Genomic DNA, 24359 nt, shown 5'->3' with positions numbered 1-24359 from the left:
TGCTTTCAAAACCTATAGCAGGCAAATGTCTCCATGCTGTCTGCTTGTCCTAATTCTCTTAATGCTGCTATATCCAATGCCTCAAATTTATCTGCCTGTTTGCCATCTTTTCTTCACCACACAGGCAGCTCGCTCTTTTTTCTTCTGTCTCTCTTCATCTGTAGTTCTGGAGAGCTTCTGCATCCTGTGTAAAAAGCAAAAACAGACAAGTATTTAACTTGTTTGCACCTGGTGTTGGCTCTGACACGTGTGCTGAATAGTACTTCAGTCTCTATTGAGCTGGTTTCAGTGCAGTTGCCATCTGAGTACAGCACTGCTAAACCTGAGTAAGGGTCAGCATCAAGGTTTTGGAGGAGAAAAAGAGGGGAGAGAGAATTGACAATCACTGCTTGGAAAGGTGCTGAATTCACCCTAAAATATAATCTTTGTCTCATGGCTTATGTCTTAGGAAACCTTTCTGCTTCATCTATGGTTGCTTCATATGGGACCTGGCTTTCCTGTTCTTAAAAAATTTAGTATCTTATTGATTTGTAATCTAATACTTGCACAACTAAATGCCTCATGCGTAAATAGGATAGCGCTCTCACTAGTGCTCTCTGTCCTTCTGGGGGTAAACACTCTGCTTTGGGTATATCTTCTGCACTGCTTCATACTCTGAAGGCATGTGGAGATGTCTACCAAATGCAGACTTGGCGCTATTAAATGGAAAGGAAAAAGGGGTCAAAAGAAAAGGAAAATGAAAAAAATCCCTTTCCAAAGGCAGGCAGAGAGAACATCAGTCCTGAATCTATCAGGGTAAGTGAGATTTAACAAGGGACAGGAAGGAGAAAAAGGAAATGGAAACAAATGAAAATACTTGTATGAAACTCCAATTTGACCGTATAATAATATGGCCCCAAAGAATTTATTAATTTACTTTTTGTAAGGTGAACCTACCCTCTAATTACCCCACAATTATGTTCTGAAGCAGCAGCATAATTAACAGCAGATCTTGTAATACATTTTTCAAGGACAGTGTTGCCTCATTAAAAAGTCATCAAAAGTCCACTAACCAACTAATAATCTACACTTCACAGCTGGAAAGTTTAGTAAAATTGTAATGACTCAAGAATACCTGGGAGTCAAGAATAATGGGGAGTAAAAAGAGGGAACTGGGGAGACAGAGAGGCTACACACCACAGACTAGTCGTGACTATGTGCTGATATTGCAGGTGCTGTGGGTATTTACCCTGTACATTTCCACATGTTTTCAGAGGAAATCAGTATTCTTTTCAATAGGAAACTGAGCAGAGAAAGAGAAGCGAGTGCCCCAAGGCCACTCACAGTTTGGTGACAGTCCTGATAAGGCACTGGTCCAGAGAGCTCTAGTCCAGATGAGACAATGTGCCATATCTCCAACCTGGTTCTCTGTTTGAAAGGATGAGGATTTAGCTCTCGCTTTTTGCATAGGATCAATTTTTTATATAAGTCAGTGGAAAGAAAGAGGTGGGGGAGTGTTTATATAATATCCTTACTTCTGTTCACTCCAAATAGTTTCCAACATCTATAAAGCATCCACTGTCCAAACCTGCCACTGCTTAACTAAACCCTCTATACTGCACTCGTGATCACATATGGGCAGACTGCTTATGTGCTGAAGCCTTGAGGACTCCACGCAAGCACAGCATGCCATTTAAAGAGAGGTCTGAAACGTGCTCTAATAAACCATGGTCATAATTAGAGCCCACTGGGAAAACCTGGCAAAGAACAGAGTGTTTTTTTCTTTCCTTTTTCTATTTTACTCTTCTACTCCTGTTCTACTCTGATGTGACCTAATGGAGATGTCGCATTTCATGGAAACGTCCCTTTTTGAAGATTATACATCAGTGCTAAATCATAGCCAGAGACTGTGCTGGGTGCTAGCAGGGCAGACAATATTCAGACACAACACTGCCAAACCAAAATCACTTTTGCTTCTAATCATCATTTAAAAAAAATATCCCCAAACAATTAAGAATGTTTCAGTGCTTATGGTTTCCCTTACTCACAAGCTGTATGCTAATGCAGCAATGATTCAACTGCACAGCTTCCTGATTGTTGAAGGTCCACAAAATCAGTAATATTAAACTTGAATTTGTAGGAAATATCAGGGAAGACGCAGTAAATAGATAGAAAGAGAAAACAAAGCAACTCTGGAGAGCTTCAGAGAGATGAGACATTTGTTTTAATTACATAGGCTCCAGCTGTTCATCCTGGAGAGGAAAAAGGGTCACTCTGTAATCACTTTCATATTTTGTGGAAATTGTGAGAAAAGCTTGAGAAGTTTTTCTTTCCTCTTGTAATTTTTAATGTCAGTAGACATCCCTTCAGCTATTTAGATCAGAAATTTTATTCATATGATTATTAAGTGCCAGAATTAGAGATTTTGCTTGGTACTTTCCAAAGTACTAGCTGGTTATTTGCTGTTCTTTCAGTCCTCCCTGTGGTACTGTTGAAGTCTCTTACTTTCTTTACCTTCTACTGTTCTGTCCCAGGACTGCGGCACGTAACCTTGCCTCTCAGTTGTGCCCTTCACTGTTGTCAGTTCACGCTGCCATTCACCTACACAAACACAAAGGAAAACTCCAGGAGTGTCGTACCTCTACCTTGGCTTCCTCTAGTAGGAAAAAAAGGATTGTACTACATCTTAATAACTGAGCAGTAGCCCTGTATTATCTTAGTATTTTAGAAGACAGAACCATGACAGCAGCACAGCCAATATATGGGAAACATAAATATAACAATCATTTTCCTGTTAAATAGTGTGTCACACTTTGTATACTGCAGGATTTTTCATTTTGACCAGCTGAAGTTTCATCCTTTTGCAAATATGAAGAGAAATGTAAGTTTAAGATTCTCGTCCTGACTTAACATGCACATGCATTCAGAGCCCTCTCTGCTTAATGTCACTTTGTAGAATTACTACCTTCTAACCCTTGCTCTTCTTGGCCCTTCACAGCCAGCATAACTGTGCAGGAGAGAACAGGAGTCTGCCCTGGCTCAGCAACTGCTGACAGCCTCGCAGCAACGGACCTCACAGCAGACTCAGGACCAGGCTCTCCCCTTATGAAATCCCATCTGAAAGAATAGAGTTCATCAGCAATTATTTGCTTACATTTTTTAGAATTGTCTTTGGGAAGATGTATTTCCCAATGTTTTATTTCTTGCTCAGAAGTATTAACCAATCAGAATAACATTCAGGATTCATGCGTGCATGTGTCCTGATGGCATTCTCAGCCTTTTGTGGGACTAAAATGGTAACATAACAAAGTTAAGCAAACTGAACATTAGTTTCTAAATGCTTGCATTTGTAAAACTCAAGAAGTGACTGGACATCCAGATGTCACTATCTGGCATGTTTTAACATTAGTCGCAGACTTCTGTATAGTGATGAACAGAAATAGTCACTTGCTTGACATCTAGTTCTTATGTTCAACTGTTCACGTCAGCTTCTGACGCGTGTCAGTTGACATCTGTCACTTATGGGTACATTTCTTAGCGTAGTGACCAAAGAACTAATAAAATACTGAGATTACAAGAGTCTGAAGGCTAAGGAGTATTTAAACTGTGCACCATTCCCTTCTGACACACAGGGGCAAGTTCAGCTTTCATAAAGGGAGCAAAAGCTATGCCTCCTGAAGGTGTGGGCAGACAATACATTTCCTCTGGAGGCAAAGCCAGTGTGTTTCCTTTTCACAGCCTTACAGGGCAATTCACTGCCAGCACACGCTATTGTTAATCTGCATCATTTCGGTGACCTAATTTGTATCCTGCCTCATGCACCCTTTCAAAGCAGAGAGGGTGACAGAATATGATGCAGGGGTGGGAATGAGTGAGCAGGGAATGAGTCCTGGTTTTCAAAATATTCCTAAAGTGAAAAGAGAGAGAGAGAGAACTCCAAGCATTCAAGTTCTTTCTTAATTGCTATAAAAGAGGCTAGGGAGCATCAAATATAATTTAACTTCTATATGTTTTAAATAATTAAAAATATGCCTCACTTTTCAGAAAAAAATTGCACTTTCAGTCAAACTAAGAAATGTGTAAATAAAAGTGAAATATGCTGAATACATTCAAATAATCCACAAGAAGTGAAACGTAGAAGAGTGAAAAAGCTGAAAAGGATAACATGCAGGATTTTCTAGTTCTATGGTATTATGTGAAGTGAAATTTTTTTTGGTTTCTGTCCAGGATCTCATCAAAAACCACAGCATGTTTGCCTACTTATGCTTAAAGCAGAATTCTGTGCTATTAAATATTGCACAGAAAACCATACACTAAAAGATTTTTAGCGAGTTTACGCATTCAAGTGCTTCATATAAGAAACTCAGGGTAGAGCATTGTCTGTGCAACTATTTCATCTCTCTTGTTCGTATGATAGCCTTTAACTACATAATAACATACCACTTTTTGGAGGGTGAAATTTCCTCCATTTAAAAAGATAGACCAGTTCTATCAAGTGGCATGATGCCGGCATCTGCATCAACAAGGATGGGGCTCTCGGATCCCCTCTGCAAAACTCTACTGCTTTTTTACTAAGTTACTAAGCAGAGTGGGTTTATACCACGCATATGGGGGCTGGGAGTGGCAACTGTAGGTTTTCAGATATCTGCTGAAAGGAAGGTACCAGTTAGACTCAGGAGTCCTTTCAGGCATTGTTGTGTCTTCCCCACTGCCCAAGAGCACTTCTGGCTCCCTTCGTCCTACCCCGTTACGCAGAGCAGTCTCCACTCCTCAGTTTTCTCATCCCAGTTTTCTGACCCTGCAAGACCTCACCTCAGCATCTGTGCTGAGCCTTGCCCCCCTTGTCTGTCTTCAAGTCTTTCCCACCCTCCCTCCCCTCCTGGGTCCGGTCAGTCCTTGACAGACACGTCCTGTTCCCACCGCTTACCCTTAGCGGTCTCCTTTCCCAGCCTGATCAGCAAATCTACTTCTTCCACCCCCCTTGCCTTGTCAGTCAGCTTTTTCCTCCTTTCTGCACACTGTCCAGTTTCTTTGTTGACATCATTGCCAGTCCTGGACCCCCAAGCCCCCGCTGGTTTCCCCCCCTGGTCTCAGCTCCTTTACTGGGTCTTCAGCTGTTCCCCAAACTGCTTGTCCTTATCCGGTCACCTCCTGCCCTCTGCATTTCAATCAACTTTCTGCCTCCTGCTGACACCACTCACAGGTGGACAGGGAATAAAGTCCCGAGGTGCCCAGATCTCCAGCACATGCAAACTGCAGGGTTTTTTTCAAAACTGAGCAAACTTGGTACAGATTTTCACCAGGATGATAAAAGATGCTTCCTTGACAGAGACTCTATCCCGTCTTTGACAGAGTTCGTGCTCTTAGTGCAGAGCATGGAAGTGCTATCAAATGAAAGCGCACATAATTTTTTTCAGATGTTGAACATAATTCCTTTTCCATTACTGCGGTTCTCAACGATGGCTACTGTTCGGGCTAAGAAGTTTCAAAAAATTCAGCCTGAGGCAGACATCCAGTGTGGAAAATTTCAGTCCAAGTATAAGAATGTTTAAGCAACTGAAAACAGGGTCTTATAATGAGAAGTGTCAGACAACACCAATACTGGAAAGTGCTACCAGCTTGGCCCATAATACGGGCTTTGTTAAAGCCATCACCCAGGCTAACGATTGCTATATCAAGTTATAGGCTAATGTCTTTTGCAACTGCTGAGTTATAAAATCTTTAATGCTCTTTTTGGTTACAATGGTAAACCTGGCAGCAACTGGGAAAGACCCACAAAGCTGGAGAAAAAGTAGAAAACCTGAGGTTTTCTACTGCGGTTAAGCTACAAGACTGGGAACTGCGAAATCTGAATAATATTCTTGGCAACGCCATAGGCTTCCTGTGTGACTTAGGTCTAGCTGAAGGTTAACCTCTTGGTGCCTCAGTTTCCTCACCGCATTTTTGGGACAGTGCTTATTTCATTTCCTAGGCAGTGTTGGCATACTGAACTGGCTTTCTGCACTTTAATGACGTGATACACTAATCCTCTGTAATTTTTCAACAGAAGGGAAAAATCAAACTTCTTGGGTTTGAATCTATTGCTTGCATAATGGGAAGAAAGCAAGGAGGAATTTACTGGAATAATCCGGAAGCTGTTTTGTTGGGCTCTGTCCCCAGAAGCACAGAATGACTGTGTGTCAGCCCAAAAATGTCATATAAACAGTGCTTCGCAACTCCTGTAAATGGTTTCCTGACTTTGTTAAAGGAAGTGGGCTGTCTACTTAAAGCTCTTGTCTGGGTCACGGTGACTAAATCTTACTGCAGCATGCCTTTTAAAGGTTTGGGTTTGTTTTAAATCGGAAACATTCCCGTAAGCTTCAACAAATGACAAGGGCGTAGAACATAATAGATGTCCTTTGATCTGTGGAAGTGCAGAGATGTCTCGCCAGTACATGTAGCCCAGTTCACCTGTACACTAATCCACTAATGCTGACAGGAGTTAGGGGACTAATTCTATTGTGTAATGCTGTAAATGTTAGTCATAACTGCTTGTAGAAAATACTAGGGAAAAAAGTACTGGGAATTAATGAGAATTTGAACCACATTCAGCTATAAATATCCTGGCTTCAAACTCCAGAGATCACCTGGGTCAAATTCTCCTTGTCTTACACTCATTGTAACCCCCTGGATCCCTCAGTCCAGTTCAGAAATCATTAGCTAATTGCTGAAGAGAAAACAAAAACCTGTATTAAGGCATCTATTCTTGTTAGGTACCAAACGTGTATATTCTGGAGCCACTCCTGAGACACATAGATGTCTGTACAACTATTCACGATGCCATGTGTTGTTGTTTGCATAAACTTAATTGAACATGCTCATACAGAATACAATTATTCTGATATACTAAGCTACTCTACATGTGATTAAAAAATAATAATGTGTCCTGGGAACAGTTAGCAAAACTGCCAGAATGCAGATAAAAACTGTCTTATTAAAATGCAAAAATCAGCATTTATCTTTCCTGTTATTCCTGTGGGGGCCATTACATGCAATAATGAAAAGATGTCCCTTGAAATGGCATTAATCTTTAATGAGGCTTTTACCCGTTGAGTCATAATCTCCGTTTTATTAATTACAAGCAAAAATGGCTTCCTAAACCCTGTAACTGCTGAGTACAAGCAGCTTCTAAAACTGAGCATTCCCAGTCAGTACTCAGACTTGAGCAATTCAGCAAATGTTGGGTTACAGCTAAGTTAAGGATGTGGGTTGACTCTACAAGCCAAGCATGTGAAGATCCAGCGAGGACATTCGCACGTCACAGTGTCAGCTCCTGGGTGGTTCTGTGTCATATTCCATAGCACTTGAATTGTTTACAATCCTCTGGTTAACAAAAAACAAGGACACCCGTCGTGATTACTTGCTGATCAGTATTTGGCCCCATGGACGCTACTGTGCTTGCCTTTTACTCTGGCACTTGTCTTCGTTCAGACCGTGAAGAGCCAGACACTGACTGCTGGCACTGGGCTCCAGCTCTGACACACCAGCCCTATCCTGTACTCAGTGGTACTCAGAAAACCCCACAGTGAAGGGACTGAACTCTTCTGTTTCACTAAAAGCCTGGCTTTTCCCTTCATTTGTCTAATTACTCATATCCTCCTGAGCTTTTGACCAACAAACCACTCTTGGTTAAAGCAATTTGGCAAATGTGATCCATTATCACGGCTATCGCTGCTTCTACTAGTATTCAGGGCTTTGCTATACATTTGGCATGAGAACTGCTTTATTCTACAACAGGGGGAAACATCTATTTCTGCAAACTGTCACTCAAGGAGGTGCTTAAAACTTGACAGCTCTGAGATTATTTTTATGATAAAATACTAAATCATTGCCAACTCAAAAGGTGAATGGTTCAGGCTGTCAATCCCAAGGCTCATAACATGCACCAAAATATGGGGTTCAGGAGGCCAAAGGGGAGCTAACAAAACATTATTAAAGTTAGAAAATTAGGTAATCTAAAGCAAGGAAATTCCAAGATGAATTGGCCCCCACCAGCTCCAAGCCTCCCTTTCCTTTTCTAAATTCATTTTATCTTTTCTCATCCTTATGCCCCAGGTCATTTCATCTCTGCATTTTATGCTGGTGGCTTTCTTTCAGGTAATGCCTGAATATCAAAAGAGAGAGGAGAGAAGGAGAGAAAGCAGCTGACTGTTCCTTGGTTTAGTGCCAAAATTGAAACTGTGGGGACTTTCTCAGGTCCTTAAGGGAACACCCTATGATGACATTAAACTGAGAAGCTGTAGTAAATCTTTCCTCATCATCTGTCTGCTACAGGTTTTCAGAGCTTGGCCATTTTGAGACAGATTTTCATAGCCACCTCTGTTATTTACAAAGGCACTACATCAAAACCTACAAACACTAGAACTTCTTAGAGAAAAGCTTGCCAATGGTTTTTAAATCGGCAAACCCATTTATTTTTCCCTAGCCTTTTTCTTGGAAATTGCTGAACTGTTTGGCTAAAATGTTCCATAAAGCAAAATGCAGCCTGAGTCATGGAAACTATCATCACTAATGATTGAAGTTTGGCAAGACTGTAAAATAGCAGAGTTCAGGTCTCTGTATTAGTCAATCTTAAGTATAGGTGGGGCTATCAAACCATCCTAGATGATGAATTGCCGTAACTTCCATTTCACAGCTTGGAAGTCTCTGATCTTTGTGGGAGGCAGGTTGGCAGTAGAGTCCTTTACAGACGAGCACAGCACGAGGCGGTTCCCTGAGGTCACGCAGGAGCTGTTGGTGGATCTGGGATGGCACTCAGGAGGGCTGACCTCAGATCTCTTCTGTAACCACAGACTGTCCTTGATTTTGCTTGCCACAGTAATGCTTCCCCTCTCTCGGTCACGTCACTCTCCCATACTTTTCTTCACTGTCGTCTCACACTGACTTCTATTCCCCTTCTACTGTTTCCTTGGCTTCCCTTCTCATAGTATTTCAGCCTTCACCCTTACTTTCTCTGGACATCTGACTCCCTTAGAGTTTAACCCAATTTGGCTGCCTTAGAGGAGAGGTATGGTCTCTGTTCCGAGAGGGAACCATGCTGGGCACATATTCCCTCCCCACGGTCACCCTCTTCCCCTCCAGCTTCTTGACTTCTGGTTGGCCTCAGGAGAAAAAAGGAGAGAGGCTGGGTTGCTTTCTTGGTGGCTGTGAGAGGAAGAGCTGGAAGCCTGGTCTGGTGTCTGTAGGACTTGTTTATATGTCACATTCTGCTTGGTATGGGAAAGTAATACATACAACTATAATCTCTGGTTAGGGACATTTGGCAGTTGTATGATTTGATTGCATCATATTTATGTTGCCTCAGGCAAGTCTTAATTATGAACATTTTGATTTTTCCACCAGTTTTCCCAGGAAGTTGACCATGCCCACATCAATCAGATCTGAATTATTTAAGCCCTTCCACAAATGTGCTTTTTTGGTCAGATTGAATGTGCCTAGGTTGAATGTGCGGTTTTCCAAAGTGACTTCATTTCCTAGTAGGAAACAAGGATGGGGGTTTTGACGTGTGTCCCGAAGCCCAGCCGAGGAGGTGACGCTGGGCAGCAGCTCTCTGTGGGCAGACCTGGCTGCTGAGCTGGGGCCAGCAGCGAGGGAAGGGGCTGTGCCCCCTGAGGGGTGCAGTGAGGTGGGCAGCTATCACCCAGAGGAGCTCTGGCCCTGGAAAGGGAGAGGTCTCTGTCTTTCCCTCCTCTTCAGCAGTGTCTCATTTTGTGAGCACTGGGAATACCTTTGGGCTGACTGCTGGGGACACAGGTGGCAGAACTGCTGGCACAGGTGACCCTCCAGGGGCTTGTAAACCTCAAGAAATTTAAAAATGGAAACAGTGAAGTTGCTCAGACACCCCAGTAACTTGCTGGGACTGAGCTGGAGCTAATAAATCCCTAAAAATCTCAGTTGCAGGCCCAGTCAGGTGTTTTGTCACCACACTTCTCAGGCAGTGGAAAAGCAGGGCAGAGACATCCAAATTGACTCTTTTATCCAAGCCAAAGACCATACACAAGCAGCTAAAGAGCTTCCATACACATCTGTCCCTAGAAGCAGCGCGGCAGCATTTGCCAGGGTGCCATGCCAGCGTTAATCCTCCCTCCCAAAGCCAGTTGGCTGGCTTTTGGTGTCTGTGTATCTTTGGCATAAGCGATTCACAACTCCACTGCACTGTGAGATTGTTTTTCTTTTTGCTTCCTTCCAGAGGAATTGGCAGGAGCACCTGCAAACCCTCCTGGGTCCAACGGCAAAGGCTGAAATTTTCAGTCTCAGTGGGTTCTGACTTGTCGCCTGGAGCTAGTGGAAAAAAAATACATTTAGTTTGCCAGGCCAGGTAGAGGTGCTTGACCTCTAAGTCTTCGTCTCTTCATTAGTTTTTTCTTAGAGAAGCTGTGACAGCACAGCAGGATGGGGATTCCCTCTTGCTCAACCCAAATGTGGCCCAGTGGGATGGAGATATGGACTTCCCAGACCTTTTATCAAACCAGCAAATGTAGCCAGGTTGCCAAGCCTGAACTTTCAAAAGTCAGAAGCCAAGCTCCAAAACATCGCAGGACTTGCTTAAAACCACAAGGTGTTTCTCAGATGTTTCCTCTGGGCACTGAGATTTTATGCCATTTTCAAGTGGAAACCAAGAGAAACATATTCTTAAAAAAAACTGAAAATATTTCACATGAGGACTAGATTCCAAAAAGATTAAGAAAAAAACCTAAAGTCACAAAGGTTTTCAACTCTCATAAAAACTCTGGAAATAACTTATTTTAATTTCAAAACCCTCTAAGGTATAAAAGGAACATTTTTGATAAAACAGCTCTGAGTCATTCTAACACATTTTACCTTCATTCGTGCATGCTTTTGATTCAGACTAAATGACTTGGATTGCAAAACTTCATGTGTGTGTGTGTGTGTTCTTTTTTTTTTTTACTTTCACAGCTTTTTTTGGGAAATACCTCAATGAATACAATGGCAGCTACATCCCTCCTGGGTGGAGAGAGTGGGTTGGATTAGTGAAGAACTCTCGCTTCTATAATTACACCATTTCTCGCAATGGTAACAAAGAGAAGCATGGATTTGATTATGCAAAGGTATTTTCCAGACACATAAATGCCGCATCATTAATCCATATAAAAAAAACTTTCAGATCATTAATTAACCAGATAATTAATTAATTAACCAATTACAACCATGAAATTGAGATGTCATTTTCTCTCCAGGGCATTGCAGATCAGTTTCCACGTAAGAATATTAATCATGCAATGGAGGAAAGTTTCCAAGGGCTTTTCAGTAGAGCCTGGTGATTCTTCCCTCCCTCCCTCCCTCTCTCTGCTGGAAAGAGATGGTTCAGTGGCAGAAGCAAATAATAAATAAAGGCCTTTCCCCAAAATAATGGTGCCCCTTACACTACTGAACTTTAAAGTTAGCTGAGTGTTGTCAATTATTACCCATAGAAAAAACCTTAGTTAATGTTATTTTCCCTTATACAGCGCACACCAAAAAAAGGTTGTGTGCCTGTGGTGTCAGACTCCGGATATGACTATGGGAATAGATAAGCGCGAGAACGCAGCCGTTGGAAAACTTCAGAGCTTGTTTGTGCTCCTGACAAAGTTTGGAAAGTATGCCAAGGTGACCTGCCCACTGCCGCGAAGTTTCTCGGAAAGGCTTAGGAGTGCAGATTGCAGACTTTCCAGCCTGCAGAAAGCAATCTGGAATTTCCTCAGACTGTAGCTCACGGAAGATGATACAGATGTTGCAGCTGTGGTTTCTGACCCATGTAATGAGATTTTATTGGAAGCTCGCGATGCCTGTTTCTGATTTCCCCACCCGTAGAAATTACATGATACTGATTATATATTTATAGAGAGTGAAAAAAAAAAGAAAATAAAGAATATTGGTTAATTATACATTCCTTACACACCCTGCATATGTAGCTAGAATAAATAGGGAAACAAGAGGGGAGTGGATGCTTTTGGAGAGCAGTCATACAGGCATTTCACTTGAACAGGCTACGAACCCAGAAATTATCACAATCCCGGGGCCTCGCGCTCATTACCCATTTGGGAAACCAAAAGGTCACTCGCTGTGTTTTCCACATCCTTGCAGGGATTGTAGCAGCCAGGGCGACCGTGTGTGCTCCGAGTGTGCTACGGGAGAGGGGAAGGGGCATGGGGGACAGGGAGTGAGCGAGCGAGGAGGTCACAGCTGGGTGGCTTGTCCTAGCGCTGACATGTGACACAGACCTTGTCCCTCAGGCTCTGCTTTTGCAGCTGTTCAGGGCCTCGAATCCACAACATATGATTAGTCATGCCTGGAAGTGCTTGAAATTACTAACATTGTCTCAGCACTTTCTCAATGAAGCTCACCCTAGACCTCCAGGCCAACAGTGAATACTCCAAGGTGGCAGGTGGTTTAATTTAAGTTTTCATCTTTTTTTCTTAGTTCCATTTCCTCCCCTCCCCTTGTAGGCTTCCATTTGCCACCTTGGCTGTGGGTTAAGCCAGTTTATTAGCAAGTCACAACCTTAATCTCAGCAGCTGCACTGCTTAAATTTGCACAATTAAATGAACAGAGCCTGCAGGAATTCAACTGCTCCCTGTATTCGCTTTTGCAATTTCTTTGATAAAGTTTTTTGCAGCCTGTTGCCTGTTGTAGCTTTCTTCCACTTTGCACATAGGCAAAAGTATACTCTGAACAAAGAACACACAAGTAATGTTTATGTAAACAGAAGATCAACATAAGAGTCAATGTTTTCATGCAGTTAGGAGCCACTACCCTGTGAAAGTGTTTTATCAGTGAAATTCAAGAAATATATCTTTGTCAGTATAGTCTGTCGTTTTAAATGTTACTTAGCATTATATTACAAAATTTGGTAATCATATTTACTTAAAGCCTTCTGTTGTATCTGATTTGCAAAAGACTGTCTCATTTTATGTGGCATCACCTGCTTAAGAAAGTAATTACTGCTCAGTCTCCTCTGTGCTCCCTCAAATCATACATCTCTTTGATGGTATGTTTTTACTTCCTAATCTAAGCTTTAATGAAGGCTTGAAAATAACATAATAACATGATAGTGTGTGATCTAATTAATCATGCACTTTGTAACTTTTGCTTTGTGTTAATCGTATGTTCCAGGACTACTTCACAGACCTAATCACTAATGAGAGCATTAATTACTTCAGAATGTCTAAGAGGATATATCCCCATAGGCCCATAATGATGGTCATCAGCCACGCTGCGCCCCATGGCCCCGAGGATTCAGCACCGCAGTTCTCAGAGCTCTACCCCAACGCTTCACAGCATATGTAAGTCACAATCACATGCTGCCAGACCTGCTCCTTCTATCTGCTTCTTGTGAGGTATTTGGTTGTGGAGACTTGCAGGCACAGAGAATTCAAATATTAGAAACTCATAGTAAGCGAAGAATGTTTGCTGGTTTCTTTTGCCATGCTTGCTCCTTTTGGGGAGGAGAGTGACAGCTCTGGCCGTTATTAAAGCAGAGAGAAGCTCTTTTCCTCCTGGGAAGTTGTGGGAGATTAAAAGGTCAGTATTTGGCTTTGTCAGGGCAGCTTCTTACAATACCCTGAAAATATGTAGGCACAGGTCAGGATCTGTTGGAAAGATATTACTTCCTTCGTCTTCCTCTAAGATATGCGCTTCCTGGGCTCTAACTAACTGAATGCATTGAGAGTAAAAACACCCTTTTGTAGCTTTTGAGTGTACCAGATTAGTTTATAGACTTGATATTGGCAGATTTCCAAAATAGCCTATTAGACTGCATTTTTAAATAACATGCTCAAATCTTTTTTGGTGATTACACTATAATAAAAAAGAACTCTTCATTTTGTTTCTAGAACTGAAGCCAACTTCAGGTAAAAATCTGTGGATAATCCTGGATTCCACATCTTCCTTTATACCTTGAATATTTTGGGTCCTTTTCCTCATAGTGAGGTGTTATGGAAGCTTTCCATTGCCCTTCTGTCTACCACGGGCATGTAAACCTCTCTGTCCATTTGTGCTTGAACAATGTCTTTGCACCTCTTTCCACACAGGAAAAAAAAATAATACAATATTTTATCTGGATTGCATTGATTAGACCTCTGAAAATGAGGAGGTATCAGCTTCATCACACAGTGGAAAAGCTCCTTGGTCTACAAATTGCATTTTGGACACTGCAGTAGCTCACACGCAGGGATGTTTTTGTAGTTATGTTAATTACTTTAAAATTGCAAGGAGTAGCAGTTACTGCATAAACTGCATGCATAAACCGATCACTAAATGAGGCCAGAAAAGAGATTTGCTGTTCATGGCACATAGTTAAATATTTGTCAGTTGGTATTTTTTCATCCTCTTAGTGGCTGCTACTTTCTAGATATGCCACTTCCCTGACCTTACATTCTTAACTATATTTTTCTTATCCTATATTCTCAACGATCCCACATTCCGGAGACTAGACTTTGCAAGTAATGCAAACCAGTCAGCAATGTTTCATACTTTTTTAGATATTCAGGGTAATTTCTACCTGTATACAGAAGTGATGAGACTTGAGATTTTTAGTTCGTAAATATTCACTTGAAATTGGTTCTTAAGTAATCATCCTGAAGAATTTTTCTCACTTTTTTATGTCCTAAAGGTAAAATAAGATAAACATGAACACATAAAACCTGTCATATTGGGGTGTATGAAAGAACTTTCTAACTCAGTACCCTGAATAACGTGCTTCATCAGAAAGCAACAGGGAATGCTTGGGGTGAGGGGGAAGGGAGAGACTTCTTTTCCCTGTTTTTCCAGCTTCTGAAAATCACATTTAGGTGAAGCATCCAGGCCACTGTGCCCCATTCTCTTTGCATGGGTCTGATCTCTTTTTGAACAGTGGTGGCAGCCCCACCATCTTGTGATGACAAGTTCTACAGTGTCACCCCATGCATCAGGGACAAAAGACAGTCTTTGCTTTCCTTCTAAACCTGGAGCTTGCTCATGCCACCAGTGTCCCCCACTTCCCCTCCTGTGAGGAATAACGAGTAGTCACTACATCAAATTTAATGGACCTCTCCCATGTCTTCTTTCAGTCGCCCCTTTTCATAGCAAGAGAGTTATACCTATTTGTTCTCGCTCTGTTCAACAGATTGCTTCCCATTTAGCAGCACAGATTGCCTGGCCTCAGGCAAGCCATCCTGTTTGCTGGGGGACTATCCATCATATGGGAGGGGAGGATTCAAACTGTTTCCGCTTAGCTGTGGGGACTGTGTCTGGAAGAAAAGCAGTGAATCATTGTATCTCACCCTACCTCTCCCCAGGCCAAAGCAACTCATTTTAGGCTCCATGCGCACTGTCTTCTGATAAAAGAGTGCTTGTAGGAACTTGCATTGGTTTATCATGCCCCTCACGCTTTCTACTGTTTGGAGTTTTCAGCCTACTTCTTTTCTAGCTTCTGCTGCTAGAACCAATGGGTTTAGTTAGTGTCCAAAATTTCAACCGCCTCTCCACCTTATACAGGTTGCATATCACCTGCAAAGATCAAGTGAAGATCCTAGTTACCTGTTTGCAGACTTAATTTCATTTAAGTACTTGCATAAATTTTTATTTGTGTGGACTCCTGGGATCTAAATACCTTGCTCCGCTAGGCTATTTGTGAAACAGTCCAGAATATGAAACTCAGCTGTGCTACTTCTTGTCTTGGTTTGTTGATTTCTTGGCAAGTTTCTTGCAAAGTGTTTTTTGTCTGGTGACCTCAAGAGATCCTTGCTGGGTTGTTATGTGTTTCTTATTGCACCGACTGACTGCATGTGTTAGAGTTCAGTCCACAGACTAAGAAATGAGAAAAATTGAAGATAAACTGCCAATCTGAGTGGCTGAAGCCTCCAAATAACTGATTTCTCTAGCAAAAATATTAGCAACATGCTTTAAAAGAGATAAGAAGTTCAGTTCTCCCAGGAATATTTGATGTTGCCTGTGAAAACAGCACAAGAACAAGTGCCTCCTGCCAAGGTTTGTGTAATTTGAACATTTAACCCTTAGGTTTTCTTCCTTGGTGGTCAAGCACCATTTGAATCTTTCTTTTTGACCTTGGGTGACAGCCATCTGACCTTGGATTTTGTTTTTAAAAATGTAGTTGCTATATCATGTTACTGTAACGCCTACCTCCAACAAAGAAGGGAAATCAGGTCAAAAGCTGCTTGCTGGCTTTACAAACTGAGATGGAAGGTTATACCTACAAACTAAGGATTAAGATAGCCTGTCAACCACATGTGAGGGGAAGTTTTGCTTAAAAGGACAGCAGCTGAAGCAGACCCTTAAATTACATGAGGTTTCTTAGCTGGTAAAGTGCCTGTCATTTGATTGAAATACTACCTTTATAAATTAAAAAAAAAAAAAAAAAAGAAAATACAAACCAAAAGTTTGTTTAGAAGAGGTTTTCCACTTGCATGTATGAAGAGAGGTGCAGCTACAGCAGGAAGTATTCCAGTTCAGGGAGAGTTATGCCCTCCAATGTGAGTGTCTGTTGATCTCATTTCCCCACTTAACAATACGGAAAGAAGAAAATCAAATTAATGCAGCGTCAAAGTCCGTAAGATTTATGAAAAACCCATCAAAGCCAAAAAGAAAAGGAAGAATTGTATATCATCATTACCTTACAGTCCTGTGCTCCTCAGCACAAACAGCCTGCTTTTTTTGAAAAGTCTTACAAGGACAAGAAAGGTACGCTGTTTAATGATTAATTTTAAGTGATCCCTGTTAATTCTCATTAGCTCCAGTCAAACATGAAACACAGGCTATATCATACTGGAAGCAGCCAACACTCTCTGTTGTTTTAAGCGTCCATTCTCCCTCCCACTCCCCCACCTCTCCTCTCCTTAAAATATGTCTTATTTCTAACACCTAAAAGTATTTCTGAAAGTTTATGCTGGCTGTTGTCACCACAACGAGTGATATATTTTCTGAAGATAAATCATACTAATGCATGTACTCTAGCTATGCCCAGAAGTTATTTCTGTGGAAGAAAATGGGACTGGAGAAGATATACTAGACGAAAGCAATACATAGATCTTTGCTGTGGTAATGAACATCATCTCTTGGGGAGTGAGGTTGCTAGACCTTTGGAAATGCTGTTGTTAAATATGAAGTTATGACACAAGAGATGGCTCTCTAGGTGTCCCTCACAGCTGTTACAGGGGAATCTTGTTCCATCAGACAGCTAAGCAGGAACGCTCTGACTCAAAGGATGCTCTAATGAAAGCCTGAATTCTCAGTTACACTCAGGGCCTCTGGCACTTTAACTTCCCTTTACCTTCCAGCGTGAACCAGTCTTAGGGGAACTGTGAATCAGACCTAAGCTGTTTATAAGCTGTGAAGTAAACAAACATTAGAAGCAAAAATCTGCGGGAGGCAGATTTACTGAAGAATGTGAAAAATGGAAATCTGAAACACTACTGGCTATGCTGTGTTAAAGATCCTTGGGCTGGCAGGAGGAGTGACAGCCAGACTTAATGGCTACCTGGAAGCAATCCTATTACCAAGCTAAAGATCTTAGGAAGAATCGCTAGAAATGGTATCTGGGAAGAGATCGGAAAGCTTCCCAAGTTAATGTGAGAAAAGGTAGATGATATGAAAGGATGAAAGGCAGAGCCTTATATTTCCATTTCAAGATAGTATGAAAGGTGCTGATCGACCAAGTCTGGCAGTAGCGGTGTGTTTGCAGTAGTGAAGCATGTAGAGCAATGCTATTGCACCTCTGGATTCCCAGAACAGTCTTAACTGTGCATTTGGGGTGTGAGATGGCTGCATTCAGGGTACCTTCTAGTCCCTGAGGCTGAGTCTCAAACATCTGCATTTCTTGTTTTGTGCACACTTATCCGTTAGAGTGGGGTCGTACATCTACATCAATAATAAATCTTGACATATCAGTGTGTCTTGTCACTGCTGGCCTGAGGCCTGCTTGGACTTAGACATAAATGATCAAAATCATCACACACATCGTTGCGAGTGTGACTTTAAACAGGACTAGAAGAAATAGTGTGATATAGAAATGCAGTAAGATTCTAGTTGCACAAATAACTTCTGCAGCAGCAATAAATAATTTTCCCAGAATAAAAAGGTGTTATATTTAGTGAGTAACGAGGTTTTTTTCTTCTTTATTCCCAAATACAGCAGTTGTGTTACACTTCAGGAGTGAAACCTTCATAGCTCACATCCCCAGATATATAAATATCCCTAGGTTTAAAAGATTCCCCTTTTAAAAGGCAGCAAAAGTAGACCCAGAATGGTGAAATTCAACTTCGCATCAATACTGACCATGCCACCGGTCATGTTTTTTAGACTTTTAATTTTACGCAGAACCTAGGCTTCCTACTTTCCAAGAGCAGTCTACTTGCCCTGGAAATAAAGGATTTGCTTCCTTTGTTTATTTACCCTTTTTCTGAAGAGACATGACCATTTATGCAATGTTTGCTAATCATATTTCAAAGAATAATATAGGTGTTAATTTTGCACAGAAACTATTCATTTTTCACAATGACTTTTACCATAGGTATTATTTTAAAATGTTGTTGACTTTTACTTTTATGAAACAAAAATGTTCCTGGGGCATATAAGTACTGTATTATTTTCACTAAGTGGAGGACTCCCAATCCAAACAGAAGATCAGCCAAACACTTGGAATAAAAACCCCCAAGAACTCTATGGAATTATTCAAAACCAACATTTTTAGGCAGTATTTTTGTGAACACAATTTTCTTTTGTTGAATAGAAACAAGAGAGAATTAGGAGATTGTAAATAGAGGCAAATGCAGATTTTTTGTATAAGCAATTGAACAAATGTTTGTAAACGTGCTTGTTTCTTTCCATGTTAACCCATCTGTAACAGACGTGTATATATTTAGATCAAGATTTTAGAAAACAAATGTTAATTTAAAGTTGCACTGAACTCTGGGAGCTCTTAAAACATGTTGTACTCTGCCTTAGTTGTCTTCCATACAGATTCCACAATTGTGTAAACACCGTTAGCCAAGCCGAATCTCCCATTCTTTTCTTAACCTATAAAATATCTTTTTGTAATAATAATTTGCAGAGGGGCTGTATTCTATTTGTTTCATTCATTCATTCACACAAAAAGCAGATCAGTTACCAGTAGAAAATAGTGTAATTCATTTCTGAATGATTTGCTGTTTGAGGACCTCATTTCAATAGATCCTCAAGTACAATCATCCATTGACTTGAGTTGTTGGGTTTTTTTGCTGCTTGTCTAACTTAAAGTTATTGTGGTACCTTAGAAGCCAAGTAAGATGCATTATCTTTTTTTAAATTCGAATTTAAATATACAAATATAGTAAATATATTGTCAGTAATAGTAATTAAAAGAGGAATTAGAATATGTGATATAAAATGCTGATTGTTCATGTAACTAAAGGATTCAGCCCACAAAGCTGAATGCTAATGTAATTCCTTTCCTCTCAACATAACTTTAAGTATCTGTTTGAAGTGATGCTTACAGATAAATAAATGATAGATTTCAACATGAATCTTTCTTTAAAGAGAAAAGTGCACTAATACTTCTAGATATTTACTTCTTCCATAACCTATAGAACACTTTATTATCACTACTGTGGGCTTTCCTGTTGCAGTTTAACAGATGGTAAATAGACAGTCAATGCAATTTCCATGATGTAGCATGAACAAAACAATGCACATTGATGCAGAGACATTAAGCGCTAATAGTACCCAAACCACAAGTCATTCCTTTCCTGAGGAGACTGTAATCTAAAGCTAGTGAAGGCTAATACTAATTTACTTCTTTGGTTTTTGCAAATGTGCATATAAAATGGGATGATTTCCCTGTAAATTTATTGGCATAGGTGAATGATTGTTCTCATTCTGAGAATGTGTTTATAGGAAAGTGCCTGACTGGGTTTAGCATTTGTTATTGATAAGTATTTGGGATTTTTTTGTTAGTTAAACTTCCAAATCTGAAATTTTATGAATCTGACATCTTCCATTGTTCTGCCCAATGCCAGAACAGACCTGTCATGGAGGCCCAAGAAGTCTCTGTCTAGTAAGTTTTGCATAGTATGTGTTGGACAAGTGTAAGTGAGCAACTGAGTGATCTAGATTTGCCCAAGCTAGGATAGCCTACAAGAATGGCAAATACTGTTCCTTCCTAGTAGAATAATCATTTGGTCTCTCAATCCTTACCGTCTCTACAGATTTAATATTCATGTAGTATTGCTGGTCATTTTAGAACAGACCTACATGAAAGGAAACGCTTTTTCATGTTACCTATTTTTGTAACATGTAAAGTGAACTCTCAGTCAGTGTCTGGGCACACATTCAGAAGTTTAAGTGCTTTACTATTTGCTGATCAACTAGCAAGAATGACCCTGAAATCAGAAACTGCTCCGTACCGCACTCCGGGGCAGCATCTGAGCTGTTCAGGGGCAGCCCAGCAAAGATCACCAGGCAGGTGAGCAGGAGCTCCTTGCCAGGCTTAGAGGCCATGGACAACCTGAAAATAACGGGGTAGCCAGCCCAGTCTGCTCATCATGGATCAACAAATGTGCTCAAGACAAGGTAGCCTCCATGACTGAGAAGAGGCGATAGACAACACAGTACAGATCTTCAACCTTATACTGTCAGTGCTAAGAGGAGTCAAGGAAATGGTAGATGTCGGTGTTACGTTCCAGTAGTACTTGTCAATACAGAGCAAAGCCGTTCCCAAAAATGGAAGAATAGAAACAGTGACAGTTTGTGCCATGATGACTTTCAAGGGCTTATAACAGCTGAACATTTAGTTGATCTCTCCAACTGCTTCAACAAAAAAATGTTGTGATAAGCAGTTGTCACTGACAGGGAAGAGGTCTGTGTACTTGCAAACTTTTCAGAAATCAGCAGTATTCTCCCCAGAATTCACCTCTGTTGTGTTTGGGGGTTTTTTTTATTATTTTACACAAAAGAAGGTAGACAGATCTGAGGGCAATGTCAGATCTTATGCCTGGCAAGCAGTGCCATTCTGGTGGATTTCTGCAAGGCACAACAAACAGATGTATCTAGGGAACATAGATGCGCTGTGGGGGTTTTGGATTCCTTTGTGTCTCTTCCCTAATACTCTTTCTCCTCCACTTTGGACCTCTGTTTCGCATTTCTCCATCAGCAGCCAGCACTGGATATTTCACAGAAGGTCCTGCTCCTTGAATTGTCTGGGAGGAAAATTCTATTCACTCTTTGCCTACTGCATTTCTCACCCAGAAAATTCAAAGTGCATTTGGTAAGTGTCTGTGAAAGGTTTTAACCGCCCTGCTAAACCCTTGAGTGCTGCTTTTAAGGACTATCCATTATGTGGAGGAGGCTTCTCACAATGGCCTGGGAACATGAGACCTGAGCCTGCTTCAGCAGCTGGCTCTCCTTCCTGGCACAGTGGCAGGCTGTCACGGTGCTGCCGGCTGAGCACGGCTCACAGCCACCTCATCCCTCCGTGGCAGGGACACTCAGGAGTCGACTGAAAAAAAACCGCAAGGTTTTGCTGGAAAATGCTGATTAATCAAAACTGAGTTCTTTCATGGGAAAACATCTCATTTGTCAAACTTTCAAAGAAAGAGAGGAAAGTTTGCACTGGAAGTATCCTTTTCTGGCAATAGGCCTAATACCTGATGGGTGACCATAACTACTAAGACTTGCTTCTTCAAGGTCTAGGGCTCCATCGGTCCATCTGCTAGGGCTGTTGGCTAGCCAACAACCTAGAGGGCTGTGCTCCTGGGCTCAATTTCATTAATTTTTTGGTAGTATAAACAATGCTTTTAAAAATCAGACTTCAATCATGGGAAATGTCAAAAATTTTGACTTTTCAACCTGAAATAAAAGAATTTCCAGCAGAAAAGGAATTCTGGATTATGTTTGCCTTTGCTTAGCAGGGAGCTAACTTTTCCATACTTCTTAATCTCAATCAAAGGTTCACAAATCCTGTGATACCATTGTCTCACTTCTGTTTTCCCTTGAGGCTAGTGGTTAAATATGTTAATCAAAACTGGCTGTATCTACCAGAGACATATGCATGTCTCAAATTCTACCTAAATTCTCAAAAATGGTCTCCAATTAAAATGTGGACTCCATTAATTTATTGCAGTTGACTATCAGTCTATTACATTGTCCATTCAGATTATTTTTATCCTCAGAATATATGGTTATAGGTTATAAATATGATAACTGATACAGTAAAATTAAATGCTTCAGTAAAATCAGCTGCTTCTACCATTCTGTGGTCACATGCAACCATGTCAAGAAAAATGAAAGCTAAATGAAGGACGGGTCAAAGGTGTGATTTTAAGTTATCACTATAAAATGTTATCACTATACAATGTTCTGATATTGTTCAAAAGGACAACTTCACAGAAACATTTCTGTGGGGAAAATGTACCTTTGGGTAATGCACATATTTAAATTATCAGTATACAAACAGCAAATTAATATTGAATTAGTCCAATCTCACAACATATTGTGGATTTTGGAGAGGGACATTTTATAATGGCACAGAGTGATAGGACAAGGGGTAGTGGCTTTAAACTGGAAGAGGGAAGATTTAGATGAGATATTAGGAAGAAATTCTTCAAGGTGAGTGTGGTGAGGCACTGGCACAGGTTGCCCAGAGAAGCTGTGGCTGCCCCATCCCTGGAAGTGTTGAAGGCCAGGTTGGATGGGGCTTTGGGCAACCTGGTCTGGTGGGAGGTGTCCCTGCCCATGGCAGGGGGGTTGGAACTGGGTGGTCTTTAAGGTTCCTTCCAAACAAACCATTCTATGATTCTGTGATTTTTTCATTTTCTATGTATGTTTATTTTTTCAAAGGTAATGCTGCAGTACATGTATCGTACTGCAGTGTATTAGCAATGGGGAAAAAATAAAAGCCAAAGAACTTCATCAAAACAGCAAAGGCTAGATTCTGCAAGTGTTAGAGAAGGAAACAGCTCATACATAGGTGAAACCATTAGGGAACATGGATTTTGTTTGTTTTCTGTTCTCCATTTAGTTGTCATGTATGCTAAGTATAAAAACACGATTGATGGAGAGCTTTCGTACCGTGCGTATCTGTACAGCAAATTTACTTGGTGTATTTTTTGCGGTACCTTTCTTCAGAGGTGACATATCTGTGAACGTATTCTTGTTTCTTATGTGCTATCCTTCACTGACCATGGATAGAACACTGCTCTTAAATCTTTCCTTTGATGTTTGTGGAAACTCCTAAAGCATCATTCTTTGCTTTGGTAGGACTCCGTGCCATACTTCTTCGTAGTACTAGTATCGATAGCAGTATCGGTTCAGTATTGGTGTCGTAGTTCATGTTATGCTGGTAATGCACTATGCTTTGCATTCACGTTTTAAAAATAGCACCTCAACAGTATTTAGTGTATAAATAAATGTTATTTTGGTATGGGCGGTATTTGCATGTCTACCACATCACCGGGCATCACTGGGGCGTAGCTCAGGTGAGGGACGAGGACTAGTGATGGAGACTGAATGTGGGTCTGGAATCAATGGTACTGGCTGCAGCACTTTCTCAGCTCTCTCCTTCAAGGCCACAACATGGCCTTCTATCAGAGCTCACCCTGTGCCCAGGCAGCCAGCCCCAGGGGGATTGCACTCGCCTTTGGTGGTGGGGAAGGGAAACAAGTCAGTGCTTTCATTCTTTGGGGCATCTTGAAAACTGGTAACACTGGTGTTGCTGTTCTTAGTACTGACTACTAAATTTCTTTATCCTGCAGGAAAATATCCTTCTTGTGAGTTTTGTTTAACTTGTGCTAATATGAAGGTAATTTCCCCACCAGAAGCATCAGGGCATTTTACCTTAATATGAAGGGGAAATAGTCATCTTTGATCTCTGAATTCATTTTTCTTCTTATCTTTATGGGATGCATCACTCAGATATGAATTTTTAATTATTACAGATTTGTTTGAGAAATACTTTTTTGCATATCCCAAGTATTAACATGGATCTGGTAGTGGTCTTTGAGCCTGAAAGAAAGCTCAGAATGGAAATAGTTAAAAATTTTTGAGGAAGTGATGTACAAATCAATGAAGCTTGGAAGCCACTGAATTGATGTTTGTTGACATTTGACATTAGAAATACCAGATACCACGTGGAATTTGTGATTTAACTATTTGTTGGCTATTCCTGTGTTAGAGGAGTTCCCACCTTCCTCTGACGCCTGTAATGCTGCACAACGTTTCAGATCCTTTTTTTCCCCTCCCAGCACTCCCAGCTATAACTACGCACCAAACATGGATAAGCACTGGATCATGCAGTACACGGGGCCCATGCTGCCTATCCACATGGAGTTTACAAACGTCTTGCAGCGCAAAAGACTTCAGACCTTAATGTCAGT

At 41.0% G+C, this 24359-nt stretch overlaps 1 protein-coding gene across 1 annotated transcript in view; it reads left to right on the top strand.

Annotated features, from left to right (window-relative positions):
- SULF1 (sulfatase 1) overlaps positions 1–24359 on the top strand; it is a 64107-nt gene that overhangs the window by 7009 nt on the left and 32739 nt on the right. Inside the window, exons 3-5 of the mRNA XM_009706130.1 lie at positions 10936–11087; positions 13132–13301; positions 24228–24359. The exon at positions 24228–24359 is cut by the window's right edge and continues 5 nt beyond it. Of these exons, the coding sequence (XP_009704432.1) occupies positions 10936–11087; positions 13132–13301; positions 24228–24359 (454 nt within the window). The remainder of the gene's footprint in view (positions 1–10935; positions 11088–13131; positions 13302–24227) is intronic.

Source organism: Cariama cristata, unplaced genomic scaffold (assembly GCF_000690535.1).
Source record: "Cariama cristata isolate BGI_N322 unplaced genomic scaffold, ASM69053v1 scaffold15368, whole genome shotgun sequence".
NCBI classification, from domain to species: Eukaryota; Metazoa; Chordata; class Aves; order Cariamiformes; family Cariamidae; genus Cariama; species Cariama cristata.
The sequence above is the reverse complement of the archived record's forward strand: the minus strand, read 5'-3'. Positions and strand labels throughout refer to the sequence as shown.